General features: G+C 34.9%; 2 protein-coding genes across 4 annotated transcripts in view; one reads left to right on the top strand and one right to left on the bottom strand.

Annotated features, from left to right (window-relative positions):
• LOC110626657 (ENHANCER OF AG-4 protein 2) overlaps positions 1-11,509 on the top strand; it is a 25,840-nt gene extending 14,331 nt beyond the window's left edge. Inside the window, exons 5-14 of one of the 3 annotated variants that reach the window (XR_002489754.2) lie at positions 22-130; positions 288-400; positions 497-684; positions 1,553-2,210; positions 2,320-2,860; positions 3,542-3,628; positions 3,737-3,830; positions 4,810-5,011; positions 9,066-9,171; positions 11,340-11,509. Coding sequence is in view for 1 of the 3 variants with exons in the window: in XM_021772695.2 (XP_021628387.1) it covers positions 22-130; positions 288-400; positions 497-684; positions 1,553-2,210; positions 2,320-2,860; positions 3,542-3,628; positions 3,737-3,807 (1,767 nt within the window). In the remaining 2 variants the exon portion in view is untranslated. Of the gene's footprint in view, positions 1-21; positions 131-287; positions 401-496; positions 685-1,552; positions 2,211-2,319; positions 2,861-3,541; positions 3,629-3,736; positions 3,831-4,809; positions 5,231-9,065; positions 9,433-11,339 lie in introns of those variants that run through there. The other 2 variants (XR_002489753.2, XM_021772695.2) reach the window with 2 other exon arrangements.
• On the bottom strand, positions 10,970-16,174 carry LOC110626954. The gene is made up of 3 exons (XM_043961813.1): positions 15,685-16,174; positions 13,450-13,580; positions 10,970-12,064 (listed from the first exon to the last, which is right to left on the bottom strand). Exons 1-3 carry the CDS (start codon positions 15,985-15,987, stop codon positions 11,308-11,310), a joined length of 1,191 nt encoding a protein of 396 aa, XP_043817748.1. The 5' UTR covers positions 15,988-16,174; the 3' UTR covers positions 10,970-11,307.

The following is a 16,174-nucleotide window of genomic DNA, read 5'->3' as shown; positions in this document are numbered from 1 at the left end:
TTATGCAAAATGATTGTGCAGGTGGTGGAGCTGCTAATCCGGAAATTGGAAACTGAGCCCAGTTCCCATCGTAAAGTGGACCTCTTTTTTCTTGTTGATTCAATTACGCAGTGTTCACATAATCAAAAAGGTTTCTTTCTTTTGCCTAGTGATGATTCTTTCAAATTTCGCATCTTATAAATAATGGTAGCTTTTAGTATAGAAGTTGATGGTACATAGTCATCAGCGTTTGATTTAACACGTGCCTCAATGATTGTTGCCATACCTTTTGTTGTCATATTTGGCAGGTATTGCTGGAGCTTCATATATTCCAACAGTTCAAGCAGCATTACCTCGACTTCTGGGTGGTGCTGCCCCTCCAGGAACTGGTTCTCGTGAAAACCGTCGTCAGTGTCTCAAGGCAAAATTCCATTCCTTTATGTATATATAGGAACCACATCAATTTGTTTTTTGTTTTTTAAATTTATGGTAACATAAGATCAATTATTCTCACCAGGTTTTACGCCTGTGGCTTGAGAGAAAAATTTTACCTGATTCCGTTTTGAGGCGCTGTATGGATGATATTGGAGGTTCACATGATGATTCCTCTGCTGGATTGTCCCTTAGACGTCCATCTCGAGCTGAGCGAGCTGTAGATGATCCCATCAGAGAAATGGAAGGCATGCTTGTAGATGAATATGGCAGGTCTGTTTCTTTTTAATTTTTTATTGCGATATTAAGTCATTACTCATTATAATCTTGAATGGCATTTTTTCACTTCACATTGTCTTGTCCCTCGATAAATTTGTAGGCACTTTCCTGAATGCTATTGTAGTTCGTTAGTATAGTATGTTGGACATGGTCAGTCCTAAGCATTTTTCTCTTTGAATGTTAGGTCACCTATATATAGAAACATCAAAATAAAGAAAAATATTTTCACATGACGATGCTTGATGCTCTCGGGCATCAAAATATATCCTATCTTTACTCAAAATTCCATGATGCCTCTGTCCATATTTAATTACGCTTTAATTCTTAGGGGATGAGATGGCCACTATTGAAAATGAAAGGAAACCACTGGCTAGACTGGTGGTATCCTAGGTTTGAGTGCCCCTTACCCCTCCTTTTCTAAAACACCTGCCCCACCCAGAACCACATGTGACTAATTTGTAATTGGTGCTTCTCTGGTTTAATTGTTGGGACATGTTTTAGGCTGCATAATATGGCTGTTCATTTGATTATATTTTCTAATTATATATGTCCTCTTGTTATTATGAATCCACATGCACCCTTACGTCTTGTCCAATTATCAATGAAACTTATATAAACATGAAAAAACATTTAATTTATTTATTTTTGGTTTCTAAAATATGAAAACCATGACAATGCTTTTCATTGTTTCATCAACTTGTGCATTTCCTATAATTGATATTTCTTGTAGATGATATCTGAAATTATTCAATGCATTTTTGAACATTTTTACCCATATTGTTATTGTGCCAAGGCTTTAGTGGTTCTGGCTTTCTGATTTATTTATTTATTATTATTATCTTTTTTGGGGTTGTTCTACCAGCAATGCTACATTTCAGTTGCCTGGATTTTTGTGTTCCAATGTGTTTGAAGATGAAGATGAGGAAGATGGTCTTCCTGGAAGTTCATTGAAGGAAGATGGTGATGTGCCATCACTAGAAGAAACCCCTCGTACTTTAGTAGAGTCAGAAACATGTACTGTTACTCCAAATGACAGGCGTCATTGCATCTTAGAGGATGTGGATGGTGAACTTGAAATGGAAGATGTGTCTGGACACCAAAAGGATGAAAAACAGCTGTTCACAAGTTCTTTTGAAGTGGATGCTCCACAGCATTGCTCAGATGCGTTTTTGGAGCCTGCAGTCACTGAATCTATTGAGCTGCCCCCTCTGCCAGAGGGTTCTCCACCATTGCCTCCTGATTCTCCTCCCCCACCCCCACCTTTACCTCCCTCACCACCACCGCTCCCCCCGCCTCCACCCCCAACATCTCCATCACCGCCACCACCTCCTCCATCACAGCCACCTCCTCCTCCTGTACCACCTTTGGGCCCTCCACAATCATTGGCACCTCAACAGTTAGCACTGACTCAACCAACCTTGGTGTCGCAGCCAATTCTACCATCGGTGTCATCATTTCAGTCCTCACCACAGTTGGCATATCCACAAACAGTAACTCATGAATATTGCAGTACATCCAGTGTATGGTTTCTTGTGGTCTTTGTTTTCTGTTTTATTTCATTGTCCTCTCTTCCCTTCTGTAGAATTGTGCTATTGTTTTTATGATGACAAACCTCTCTTGTATTTGCAGGGCAATCAGCTTGCTCAAATGTCCGGAAATATTCATGGGAATCACATGGATGCGGGTGTAAAAAATGAATTGTTTACACAGCAGTCACCTCGATTCACACCTACAGCAGTCTGCAGTTCTAGAGAACCTTCAGGATATAATCCTTCAAGGCAGTTGGATTATGGACATAATGATCTGTACTCGAATAACCAACCTTCTCAACAAAACCCCCATTTTCAAACAGGAAATGTTCCTTTTTCACAAAGACCTTTGCACCCAGCCTTGCCTCAAACTGCATCTGGTCAATTTTCTTTTGCAAAGCCTGCTATTCAGCAGCATCCTCAGCCTGCAATGCAGCAACATCCTCAGCCTATGCAGCAACATCCTCAGCATCCTTTTCCTCATCCATATGCTATCCATTCTCATCCTGATGAACGAAGGCGAGTTGTTGGTGATGAACTTTGGAGGATGCCATCAAGTGAATTTAACATAGATAATCAGCATGGCACTTGGATGAGTGGAAGAAATCCTTCACATTCAGCTCCTTCTTTTGGGCAGGAAGGTAAGCTCTGCTACTAGTCTGTTATCTGTGTAAACAATAACCTGGAAAATAATCTTGTTCGAGGTACAAATTGAGCATCAAAGTATCTTCATTATTTGCACCCAGACTATCCTATGTGGTGGAACTGCTTCCATTTTGGTGATTACTTTAATCAAACCTTTATTATGATGCTCATAAGCCCTTCAAGTATCATGCTTAAAGGTTCATTATATCGATGACTTGGAAAGCAAAAGGGTGAAAAATGGGGTTTTTGTTCATTAATTCTAGTAATTTATGACTGTTCTCGGAGATTGAGAGCTAAACTCTAATGGAGTGATCAGGTCTAAACTAATAAATATTTTTCCAGTTTCATGTCTATGCATGTGCATATGCTTTTTGTGCAAACAATATCTGTATGTTCTTGTTCATTGTATTTGATCATGTTTATTCACATTTTACAATGTGAATGTGAATACCAGAAAGTTCTTTTTGCAATTTAGGTATCTGGATGAACTGGGTGTTTTCTTCTGTTCCCCTGAGAATGATCAGAGGACACTTCATTAATTGTTTATATCCCATTTGATGTTCTCTTTAAGAGAGTGCCTTGATCTCCAAAGTTGTAGTCTATGTATCTGGATGAACTCTGTGTTTTTTCTTCTATGCTATAGAGTTGAATGGTCCTATGGAAAATTTCTATGGCAGGTTACTTTCGGCCACCCCTTGAAAGGCCACCTACTAATAATATGGGTTTTCAGCCTAATAATTTACCAGCTGGAGCTCCTATACCAGGTGAACTTTTGCAGTAAAAATTTCATTCTTTTGGCTGAGCTGCAACTAATTAATCTAGTTGAACCTCAATAAGATGAAAAGGTCAATTTCATTTCTGTGTTTCTTCAGGTCATGGTGTTTCACATATGGTGCCGTGTAGACCGGACATGTCTGCCCTTAATTGTTGGAGACCAGCATAAGAACTAGACAGAAGCTTTCTTAAGTATGCTTTCAGGACTTATCATTCCTTTTATGTTCAATGTACTTCTTCAGGAATTGTCGACCTTTTAGGATGCATATTCTGTCACTTTAAGAATGTGACATCCAAGATAGGATGGCTTTATTTATTTATTTTATATTCTGTGATGAAATTGAGCTAATATGCTAAACGTTTTTTAATAAATAAAAAATCATTTATAGTGCATTGACGTTTGAGCTTTTTCTTTTCTTCATTTTAGTACCATGATTTTCATTTTGCTACTTCAGTGTCATTTTTACTGATCTCATTAAAATTATACACAAGCAGCTTTGCTACTTCCTGCAGCATAAACTATCTCATTACATACAGTTAAGTGCTTAATGTGACAATTACATGCTATGCTTAGCCACCATATGGATTATACTCAATAATTGTCATAATATGTGGGCATCAAGTGTGATTTAATGACATCAGCAACAAATGATACGAAAGTAACAACGAATTAAACTTCATGCTACTAAAATGACAAGTAGTTCTGTTGAGTGTCAAAATTTTACAACATTTTTCTGAAATTGCTACATAATTATACTCAATAATTTTCATGGTATGTGGGCATGAAGTGTGATAATAATGATATCGGCGACAAATGATACTGAACTAACAATAAATTAAACTTCATGGTACTAAAATGAGTAGTAGTTTGTTGAGTTTCAAAATTTTACATTACTTTTCTGAAATATTCCTTTCAAAATGTCATTCAACCCTTGAACTGATATTCAAATTGTTTTACATTTATAATTTAATGCTAAATCTTTTGCTTTGGTGTCATTAAAGAGTTAATTGCTTGGATAGTTTTGCAAAATTAAGTACAAGTTTCTCCATCTCTTGCTTTCTTCCATCTTCCTTTGTGATGGTTTTGCAAAAGCACAATCACAAGTCTACGTCTCTCTGGCTCTGAGTGTAATAGATTATCTGATGGATGATTAATCTGTATGTGGATCAGTGCTGCATGCAGGAAAACATTTGTGAATTCACTTTGTATTACACCTTAAGAAGGTTCGACTTCTGGACAAGATACAACTGGCATTTGAAGGCTGTGTTTGGCCCTTGTGGAAGCTATTGGCAGGACTGTCTATATTGTAATATTTCCTGACAATGTTTCCCTGGAACATTTTCTCCGAGTGTAGGCCCATGTTTCTGACTTGGTTAGTACATCTGTTTCTCAACTCCTGTAATTAGACAAGTTTTTATTATATAAGAGAAAATTGTTTCAAGTGGCAGATTTGAGAACAGGTTAATTTATGGATCCTCTCAAGTTATATTAGCATATCATGATGTTCTCCGATATACTGTTACCCATAGTTTGTGAGGGCATAAATGCAATACTATGGCTCATACTTCTTGCAAGGCAATTTACTTATGAATTTGATCGTTTTTTCCTATGTGCCTTTTTCTTTTGGTGAGACATTAGCTTAAGCAGAATGATTACCTTCTATGTTGTGGTCAATATTGCATTGAAGTTCTTTTCCATTGTGGCAGAGCGATTTCTGCCTGCTTCCTGAGTGTCATGTCATAGGGCATATGAAAATCCGACTGGGGCTGCTGGATGGCACATGCCCTGGGACATGTAGGATGCTGATGTCACATGCCCTGGGGCATCTGATGCGCTGTTCCTTGGGAGTTTCTGCCTTATTTTGCTCTCCTTACCTTCACCTTCTTGAGTTGGCTCTCTTGTTTTAGTTCCAAAATGTAATGCTCTGCATCAATGCAAATTCTCATTCATCTACTCCCGCTGAAATTAAAGTTTATAAATTGATTTACCTTGAAATTGATAATTATTGGAACCATGAATTTGTTAAACTAGTTTTGCTGGGGCCCCTTACCCTTTCCTTTTTCATGTTATTTTGTCTGTATCTTTACAGTTGTAAGAGGCGGTGGCAGCCTCTGTGCTTTGAGGCAATTAAGACCAATTTCTTTTCTTTTTATCAGGATCTAGACTGTTTTAATGTTTAAAAATTTGTCCAGGTCGGCATTCTTTTTCAACACAAGTAACTTTTGGATGTCTAAACTTCAATTGAGGTTTTGATGTCTACTTTTGGCTACCAGCTTTGGACAAAATTATGCTTTTGCCACTCAATGTTTTGTCTGTTTCTAGTTGGTCACAGCATTTGTAGTTGTTTTTTTCATTTATTTTTTTAGGATGTCAGCTTATTTTGCAGGAGATTCTACTTTGTCCTGTTTGAGACATGTTAGTACTGGTTCAATTGTCCTTAGGGTTGTGTTTGAAAACCCTGATAACTCAAGAACTTGAATTGCATTCATTTTGGGCAGTTCTCATTCTTGAAAAAATTGCAATTTCTGAAACTCTCAATTCTTTCAAGTTGAAAACAAGTAATTTTGGATGTAGAAATCAGCCTAAAAGAGACATGATTTTGAAGGTGTCCACTATTTGGATTTCACTCAAATTTATTCCAAAACGAAACCTTAGCGCACTAATTGTTTTAGATAGGGTGTAAACGGAACTTTTTCTGGTGTTACATAGTCAGGTAGGAAAGGAGAGATAATGAGGGTCAATTTTATGTTAATAGGTAACTGTGTCAGGTTCACCATGTCAAGCATATCAAAGCAGCATCGCCCTGTCAACTCCCCCCCCCCAAAAAAAAAATAAATAAATAGATAAATAAATATCAGCTTCATTCTAGCACTTCACATCAGTTAGATACCAGTATGCATCTTGCTTGTAAAGTCCTGTTTCGGTATCGTTATTGCTCTACTTAACTGACCAGTTGTGCCATGCCTTTAGCGCTAAAGATAATGAGAAGGAGAAAAGCAAAGGAAGAGAGGAGAGAAAGGCAAAACACGAAATACTATTTTTCTATTAACTTGTTTTATTTTCATATTAAGCAGAACTCTATATCTATAATGGAAGATACATGATATATATGGAATGCTATCAATAAGTTATAAATCACTTGTAAGATTTTGCAAATCAATCTCACGATCTCCTCATAATTATGAGATTCTTCAATGGGACATATCCCATTAATTAAGAAAAAATCTCATTAATTTCAATACTTCTTCTTGATGAGATTTTTTGCTGAAGTCTGAAATTATTATCTAGCTCTCTCCTTTTCTTTTTCTATCACTTTTCCTTTTCTTTTAATACCATGTGAAAATTAAGAAAGAGAGATTTAGAGAAAATTAGCTTGGGATTCCAACCCGCAGGTTTGGGCTCAAAACTTAGAAGGAGAAAGTAAGCTTTGGGACTCAAACCTTCGGCTGCAAAGAAGAAGGAAGACAAAGGGGAAATGTTTAAATACTAGGAAAACTGTAATTGAAAAACAATACACTGGAAATTTCCAACAGAGCAATAGGCAAAGGGGAAATGTGAGCTGGGACTTCAAACTCAACTCTGAAATTGTGAAGGAGAAAAGCAGAATTTTTATGTGGGAGAAAGAAAAAGGAGGCCAGAATTTTAAAGCTCAACCCTCCCATCAAATCTAACAAGCGCTAGATAGGATTCCTAGTCCTTTTCTTTCCTAGACTCTATGATGGCTCAAGGAAAGTGAGAGAAGAGCTTGTGATGCATTGTGATGCTTATGTTGAAAAAAGAGAATAGCCTGTTTTGGGATTCTTTCATGCATGCTATGTGCAAGATAAAGGGCTTTTCATTGGGCTAACATGGAGCATGGAGGTTGAATTACATTACCTTCTTCGATCAGCTAAGAGCAACCTTGCATATGAGAATAGAGAGCTAGCCTGTTGATCATATAGGTATAGGCTTCCTTTAGAATACTATAGTTTTCTGATAGGTGAATCCCTATGGAGGGGTACTCGTCTGAGTTTGGAGTAGATAAGCAAAGTGGATTTTTCAATTCAACCAAGATTGTTGCATCCAATGCCAATAATGCTAATTCCTAAACCTCTATCCAATTATGATAGGAAAATTTCCGCTTGTGGATAGCTAGTGTTGTTAAACTAAAATGCAAAACCCAAAATGCAGAAGTATAATTGCATAAAGCTTGATTGGAAGTTATGTAGTTAATACATGAAGCATTTTTTGTGTACATTAAGGTAATACAGATGTAAAGTTCACTTAAAAATTGTTGAGATCAAATTGCAAATTGTCTCTGCTCTTTTTGTTTGACCAACTTGAGATTTTTCGTTTCTCATTTATGTTTGTTGTGTATGCTTAAAGTGCCAATGTACATTCTTTCGACATAATTTGGTCTACTTATTCTCTTAATATTTTTTGGACTACTTTATACTTATATTGTGTATTTATGTTCCTTTTGCTACATTGTGGGGTCCTTTCTCTATGTGCAATGTTGTGTGTGTGTGTGTGTGTTATCCACTGTCCTTAGCAAGGGGCTGTATGCACTACTCACAACCATGGGAAGTTTGTATTCTGTCACGCATCCTTACCCATCTTAAGATTGATAATTTTGAATGTCATTTGATAAGATTAATTGCTTTTTGGTGGCAATTTCAGTTACATTCGAAATTGAGATTCTGGTGAATCTCTTGAGCTGAATTCATAGCCTGGTGGAATTGGATTTTAGAAAGCATGCATAATTTAGTTAAACTCTGAAGATTAGGGCAATAGTTGATTTCTTTCTTGAAATTGTGAAAGTAACCCTGCATTCTTTTTTGCTTGAAGTTTTCTGATTTGGTTTATTTAAGGTAACTTGATTACATGAAAGTTCCTTGGCCATAATATTGATCCACAAGACAAGGGTAAATTCTTATATATCATAGTTGTAGGAACAGTGAATAGATTTTGATTATTGATAATAGTAGGACCCTTGTGGGATCTGCCATAATCCATGTCTTTAATAAATCATTGTACATAAAACAGATATATATAATACTTTCTCCAAGACAAGAATGAATGTACAGAAGGCTTCCTGGTAATCTCAAATGGCGTCTATTAATTTTAGACGCCGCATTGTGATTGTGGATGGACAAACACAAAAAAGTTGGCGGTAGGACTAATGTGCAACTCTGCAACCCTAACCTGCCTCCCCATCTTTCTGATTTTGTATTTGGACACTTAACCCACCTGAGATGGCTGGCTGGCTGGCTTCCTCTCCAATGCTTTTCGATGGTCCTTTTGTGTGTGTGTACATTGGAGAGGAGCAGACTGCTACCTGATGTGAAGGCTGTAAATTTATGTGATGCTGCATGAATTATCAATATTATTGGTAGGACATTCGAGATTTTCAGTCTGGGAATAACTGCAAATCTTTATTGTTCCAGGTTGGGGAAAACATTAGTAAAAAATTGCTGTCATTTGTGGTGTTTCATCGTGGTACACACTGAAGAATAAGATTCTCTGGCAGTCAAATTCTGCAAAAATGTTGAGGTAAATATTTGTCATGGATTTCCAAGTCAGACAACACTCATAATTTCCCTTTTTTGAGATAGAAATTAGCCTTCTTGCTAGAATATCTAAAGGAAAAGTTTCGGCAAAATGCTTCATTTTTTAAAAAAGAAAAAAAAATAGCAGCAATGTTTACTAATTATCATGTCCTTGTGAATGTCCTAATGTACAATTTAACACATTCCTTCTTATAAATTGTATTCACTAAGTTTAATTTTCCAGTGTGTGTGTGTATATGGTCTATTTTCTTCAGCTTTCATCAAATATGGTTCTTCCCTACTACAAATGGTTATCATCTGGCTTGTTATAACTTACCATCGTGCCACAACATCTGTCTTTTTAAGATTTATTAACCCAAACCAATTAAAGCAATTAATATTCTTAATTTTAGAAAAATTTATATTAATTTGTCTTGGGTTTTACGTTTTTCTTTTAAAAATGGGTACAATTATAATGAAAATTATAAATTTAGATAATTATATCAACTTTTAAAAATTTAGATGTTTTAAAAATAATGAAAAATTTTGAATTATATATATAAATAAACCTTAATTTAAAAGCTGATTTTTTTTTGCCAAAAATATTATATTTTTTTGGACATTCAATAAGCTGGGAAAAAAAGGGAATGGAGCTTGCAAGTTATTTTTTATAAAATATGTTCAATTGCTTGTAAGCATTTTAAGCAACTACAAACTTCTTAAGACCTTAGATTATTATAAGGTTTTATTTAATGTTTTAAGTTAATTTTCACTCTTGTATTTCATCAGTTTTTGCATGAACAATTTGGGCATTTTACATTGTTAATTTTGCTCAGGAAAAATTGACTATTGCAATGCAAATTCTGGCCAAAACCACAAGTTTGGCTGAGTTTATGAATATTACCTTTTAAGTATTAGTGTTAAAATAATAATGAGTTTGATAAGTAATTAATATAAAAAAAATAGTTTATGTGCTTTTTTATTATTAAAATACTTAAAAATTAAACGAAAATAATATAGTAAAATATTTATTTATAACTAACTTGTAAATTTAATGCTTGAGTAGTAATCTTTTAAAGCTTATAAACTTAGAATAATGTTATGAGGAAAGGTTACGTTATTTTAACTAAATTCCATTTGGAATTTTCTAAAAAAAAAATTATCCATTAAGAATTAAAAATTCACCGTAATTCAATTTAATTAATTTTTTTTATATAATTCTTTCATTTAGAATAAAAAAATTTTATTATTTTTAAATTAAAAAAAAAACTTTTATTTAAAAAAGATAAAATTTTACATGATTGTAAAAATTTATTTAAATTTATTTGAATTATTTTTTCACAGAATGAATTATACCAAAGAAAGGATAAAGAACGTGTGTTAATACTTTAACTCTTATTCATTTTTGCTTAAATTTAGTCTTTCATACAAACAAATAAATTCTTTTATATAAAAATCAAATAAGTTTCACACATTTACATTTGGTATGGTAAAGTGCAAAGTTTTTCCGTAAAGAAAGTATTAAATATCTTAATTAATTGGTAAGTTTTAATTTAAATCAAATTTAATTTATAAAAATGCATGATTTAAAATTTTCTTTAATTCAAATAAATCATTAATTATATTTCATGATTTATTGATTAGCTCAAAAATCACCAAGCTTAATTAAAAATGTATTAAATTGGACCCTCTTCCGGGGGCGTGAAATGAGTGTTAAAACATTTTGGGAAGAAGACAAGGTCGTGTAAGACATACATAAAATAACCAATCTGATTGCAGATAAAAATAATAAATCATACAAATTATAGAAAAATATTTGATTTAAACTGGTTGGTGACCTGTTAACATATAATCCCAATCAATCTTCTATATACTTTCGGGTAATTTTACCCATAGAACTTGCTATATTTCAGTCTCTCATCTTTATTTTTTTAACACAATCTCAAATTTTTAAAAATATTACATAGAATCTCAAGGGAGAAAGCTACCTCCTATCGTGTAAACCACCGATTCTCGCCATTGTGTTTTCTTGGCGTAGTAAAATATTTGAGGAACTGATTAACCCCTGAAAATAGCTGTGAATAAACTTACTATAAATGGGGATCACAATCAACAACGGGTTCAAATATAATGAATCAAGCTAATCAATTGCTGCTTTGTTTCTTCGACCAGTTCCTGGTTTTGGAAGTCCATCGAAGATTGGTCTTCCAATGGCAGCAACCGAAAGTGACTGTAAATCTTGCTTCAAACTCCACTTGGATGTTTCCCAGATGGAAGAAATGCTACTGTCCTGATCATGCAAATTTGATGTGCTTGATGACTTTCTTACACCAGAATATCCACCTATATCAACAGAGTTCACCGGTACAGGGGCGAGACCGGTTGTTTCGGCATCAGCTGTACATACAGTTCGACTGGCTGCGTTGGATCTCAGAGCTAAGCTCTTTCCTGTGATTGCTGAGCTTACACCCCCATTGCTATCCTCCTGCATCAGCGTTTCAGGTTGGCTGCAACACGATCTGACCAATTTCTCATTCCATTTCTCCACGTCAGATTCCCTCACCTCAGAACTGAGTTGGCTATCAGCGAGCCCATTATTCTCATCAAGAAAGCCATTGATGACGACGCTCTTGGATTTCCGATTACGGTTCAAAGGTGTACCAGAAACTGGCAAGGGTGTAAGGTATTTAACATCAGAAAAACCTTTGCTATAGACATCCCTTTCAGAACCTTGAGGAATCTTTGGATCTGTTACTGACTTGATTCCATAATACCCCTGCAAAGAACTCATGGCTGGGGAAACTTTCACCTGTGGAGACTGGAGTCTTGAAGATTGAAAAGAGTTGATGAGATCACTGCAGGGTGAGGTCTGCTGAGAACTATTCTGTCTGCAAAACCTTTTTCAGCATTGTAATGATGGTCAGTTTGGGGCTCTCTCATCAAAAGACATTCCAGATCACTTTGCAATTTTGAAAAAGTTAAAGAGAGTAAGAGCAAAACGAAAGGACCAAGTACTTCCAAAATTTTCCAATAGGTGCATAAAATAAAACAATCACCTAGGGAATAATATTAATTGTGCAACTATATTTGTTCCTATATATAAGCCTACAAGCAAGACATGCATTTGAGAAAGATCAAGAGAAATTCAAGACAGTTTCACTAGAACAGCTTGGAAGATTGAAAAGGAAATGGCATGAAAATTTCGAGAAGCAGCAAGAGGAAAAGATCAAGAGAAATTCAAGACAGTTTCAATAGAACAGGAACAGCTTGGAAGATTGAAAGGGAAATGGCATGAAAATTTCAAGAAGCAAGTTTCACAAAGTTTGCCTTCAATACAGGACTGTCCCTAACTATGTAACCAATTTGTATAACATTACCCAGCAGATAATGGTTTTGCATTCAATTTGAGTCTTAGATCATATTTTTCAGGTGAACTTACATTAAAAGCAAAAATATTATGAGGGTACCAACTTGCATAACACCCTTCGAAGCATATAAAGGAGAGGCGGTATATTAGGATCCTCCATGAAACAAACATTATTATAGCTCATAGAAATGCAGTAGCAACATATAAATGGCACAGCTAATGCTTCATTGATATTTAAACAATTGTTGATTTCAGTTGTTTTCCCAGAAAGATGTACCCTAAATAAATGAGGATACAGCATCGAATTAGCATAGAAACAAGTATGCCATAAGTTCATAGGATGACAAGTTATACCTAAAAACTGCATTTTTACCAGACCATCAAAATCAAATTTACAAGTTGACAATTTCTAATCTACATCTTACATGAGACCAGTTTATGGAACTTTTTATCTGAACATAAATCAAGAAATTTTGAAGTTATGAATATTTAAAAAAAAAATCCACTGTGAAAAATCTCTTTAAATTCTTGTCTAACTCTAAACATGGGAATCATCCATTTACATATAAAATGATTAGTTTGAGAATGTTGTGAAAAAAAAAAAAAGAAAATTGATGATATTTTGTTATGCAAAGGAGAAGAGAGAACATCCCATCCATTTTATCCACTTCCGATAAATTAAAACTAGTTCCACTAGTTTATTGGTTCCATATGATCTAAATGTCTACCATGTCTAAGAAGCATAAGTTCTATAGTGAACAGTGTCAATTTCTTTTAGGAAAATTTCTCTCTCCCTCCCCCACCCCCACCACCCCCCCCCCAAAAAAAAAAGGCATAACAAGAATACAAAAATCTGAATTGCTCAATTTCAAATTCAGATCATGAATTTCACGTATGTATGAATTAAATGAATACCTTGTGGTATCACCACTATTTGATACACCAGGAGAGGGTGGATGCCTTCCAGGTAGTGGAATCTGGAGTGACTTAAGAGCAAACATTTGAAGATCCGTGACCAGGCCATTAATTTTTCTAATGTCACTGATCTAGTGTCACCCATGGGAACAAGAAAAGAGGATTAGCCACCATCCTATCTAATTAAAAGAGAAAATTAAAGGAACAGTGAAAGCAGCAAAATTGCAAAACCAAATAGCATTGAGAAGCAACATGACAATTTCAAAAACCCCCAAGCTAAAGAATCATGACCCAAGAACATAAAATACCTCCAGTATCCAGCAATAGAAACCATAGTTTAATATTCTACAAGACCATGCAAGTGGCAAGGAAATTAATTACGTATAATCATATGAATGTGTCCATATGTTCAAGTCAGCATTTATACTCGCAACTTACAGAGACTTGCAGAGAACCTCTGCAATTGAGTTGCATCTCTCTGGTTGCATATAATGCTATGCCTTGCCTTGCAGGGAAAATCTGCAACAGATGTGGCTTGGTCTGACCTCTGACGTTGTAATGGCTTGAAGTGGCTTAAATAATCTTTCAAGGATGTTGGTAGTCAACTAGAAGACCAACAAATAGTGAAGCATTCATTTGAAAATTTTGAAATTGTATTTATAGAAGGAATGGTATTTTTTATTGAAGTAAAATGATTTCACTCTTCTAAGTGAAATCACAATAATCAATGCATCTAAAAGTGATGGCCTGTATAGAGTTTCATAAATATTCAATATTATGATATCTGAAAAGGAAATTACATTATGTTTGGATGGAGGGAAAATAAGCAAGGACAGAAGAATTGAGAGAAAAATAACTATATTTTCCTTTATTTCATGTTTGGTTAAGAAGAAAATAAGGAGCAAAGAAAATTTTGAAGGGGTACCTTGCAGATCCTACTCCCATTTCCTTCCAAAATCAGAGGGGGGATGAGGGGTGGGAGAAAACTTTTTAAATTACAAATATATTCCTATATTTATTAGATTCACTATGAAAATTTAGGTATAAAATAGTAATTACATAATATTTTTTTTCTTTCAACATTTTCCTCATATGAAAATGTATAAAAAAAATTTCTCCCTTATCATTATCTTTTATTTTCCTTCCTCCCATAATGTAAATAGCAGGGGGCTCAAATTTTGCATTACCATCAGACTAAGCCACTCTTGTAGCAGATATTTTTTGCAAGGCAAGGTGTGAATATTAATTGTCACTTGAGGGGCACCCCTTACTATAAATGGCGACTTGAACACATTGAAGCATTTCATAACCCCGACAATGTCTCTTTTTTCGCTTTGCCTTTTTCATCCATTACTTTTTGAGTTTCAAAAATCAAACTCACACCTATTTGGTAAATAAGCATTGTGACACCATTTCCAAGTAAATAAGTTTCTATGAATCCTCTAATTGAAAAATTACCCTCCACATTAAATCGGTCAATCATGCAATCTCAATATACAACATGAAAGGAAAAAACATGCGGCAAAACTTGCTCATATAGAGCAGTTTATTGTGAATATGTCAACTGCTAGATATTCATTTCTACTGGTTCTTTTCTCATTAAGCTGATATATATAGATCCATAACTAGCACATGCAACATCTTCCTTCACAGTGTTATCCATTTTCTTATAGTTGGTCTTAAAACTAGTAGAAAAAGTCATCCCATTCCAGTTTGGCTTTCTGTTTTTATTTTTTTCATCCTGTCATATGAGAAAATTAACACACGTCCCCTTCTTTCAAAACTTAATAGCTTAGTCTTGTATTTTAACTCTATCAAGTCCCTTTGTCCATATTTAAAAACATTTTTTTATAAAGATAAAATAAAGATATCAAGCTTTTGATATAATCCAATGATGGGAAAGTCTAATGATATTTTGATAATTTTTCAAACAATTAATATAAAATAAGCCGAAGAGATGTTCAGCAAAAAATAAAGGGACATCTATCATTTGTTTTGACGTAATTCAGGTATGATAAGTAACTCTTTTTTTTTTTCTTTTTTTTTTTGGGGGGGGGGGGGGGGGGAGAGATTCACTAGCATTAAATCTATGCCATCATAATTTCTTTTCCCCCAAAAGGTTCATATACACAGTAGATGGCTAACAAATAATCCCAAATTGAAAATGTATACAAATACCCAATAAAAGATTGTACAAAAGGAGAATCTAGAACCCAAGATAAAAGAGAGATGTACCTCAACACCATACTTGATGGCGATGCCGGCGAGAGTATCCAACCTGGAAACAGGATGTTGAATGAAGCTAAAACCACCAGAAGAAGCGGTGGTTGTGGTTGATGAAGATGAAAAGGGGAATGGGTAAACATTTGTGGTGGAGACAAGAAGAGAATTTTTTTTGTAACGAGGACCATCGCCATTACAGCTTACGGCGGGAAGATGTAGCTCCTCCCATTCTCCATGATCAAAATCATTGCAAAATTGACTCTGCTTACAATTTTCATTCAGCCATTCCCTTTGCATCTCCATCTCCATTTGCATATCATAATAAAAACACCAAAAAGAAACAAAAACAAAAGAAAGGTATTTAAGAAATTTCTGGTTTTTTGTGAGACGAGAGAGAAGTTGGGGTGTTTGGATTCTTCCCTGTTTTCCGGGAAACACAAATCAGATTATTCATCGTTTCCTTCTCCCTCCCTCTTTCTTAAATTGCTTTTCCCTCTTTCTT

The sequence above is a fragment of the Manihot esculenta genome, chromosome 11 (assembly GCF_001659605.2).
Source record: "Manihot esculenta cultivar AM560-2 chromosome 11, M.esculenta_v8, whole genome shotgun sequence".
Taxonomy (NCBI): Eukaryota; Viridiplantae; Streptophyta; class Magnoliopsida; order Malpighiales; family Euphorbiaceae; genus Manihot; species Manihot esculenta.
Note: the sequence above shows the minus strand (reverse complement) of the source record. Positions and strands in the feature narration are given on the sequence as shown.

Bases quoted from the DNA above. Each gene is read 5' to 3' on its own strand.
- LOC110626954 (XM_043961813.1), bottom strand. From the start codon at position 15,987: ATGCAAATGGAGATGGAGATGCAAAGGGAATGGCTGAATGAAAATTGT. The intron at 13,581-15,684 runs GTACATCTCTCT...GGGTGACACTAG, and splicing joins CCATCAAGTATGGTGTTGAG to ATCAGTGACATTAGAAAAAT. The intron at 12,065-13,449 runs GTATTCATTTAA...ATGCTGAAAAAG, and splicing joins AATAGTGGTGATACCACAAG to GTTTTGCAGACAGAATAGTT.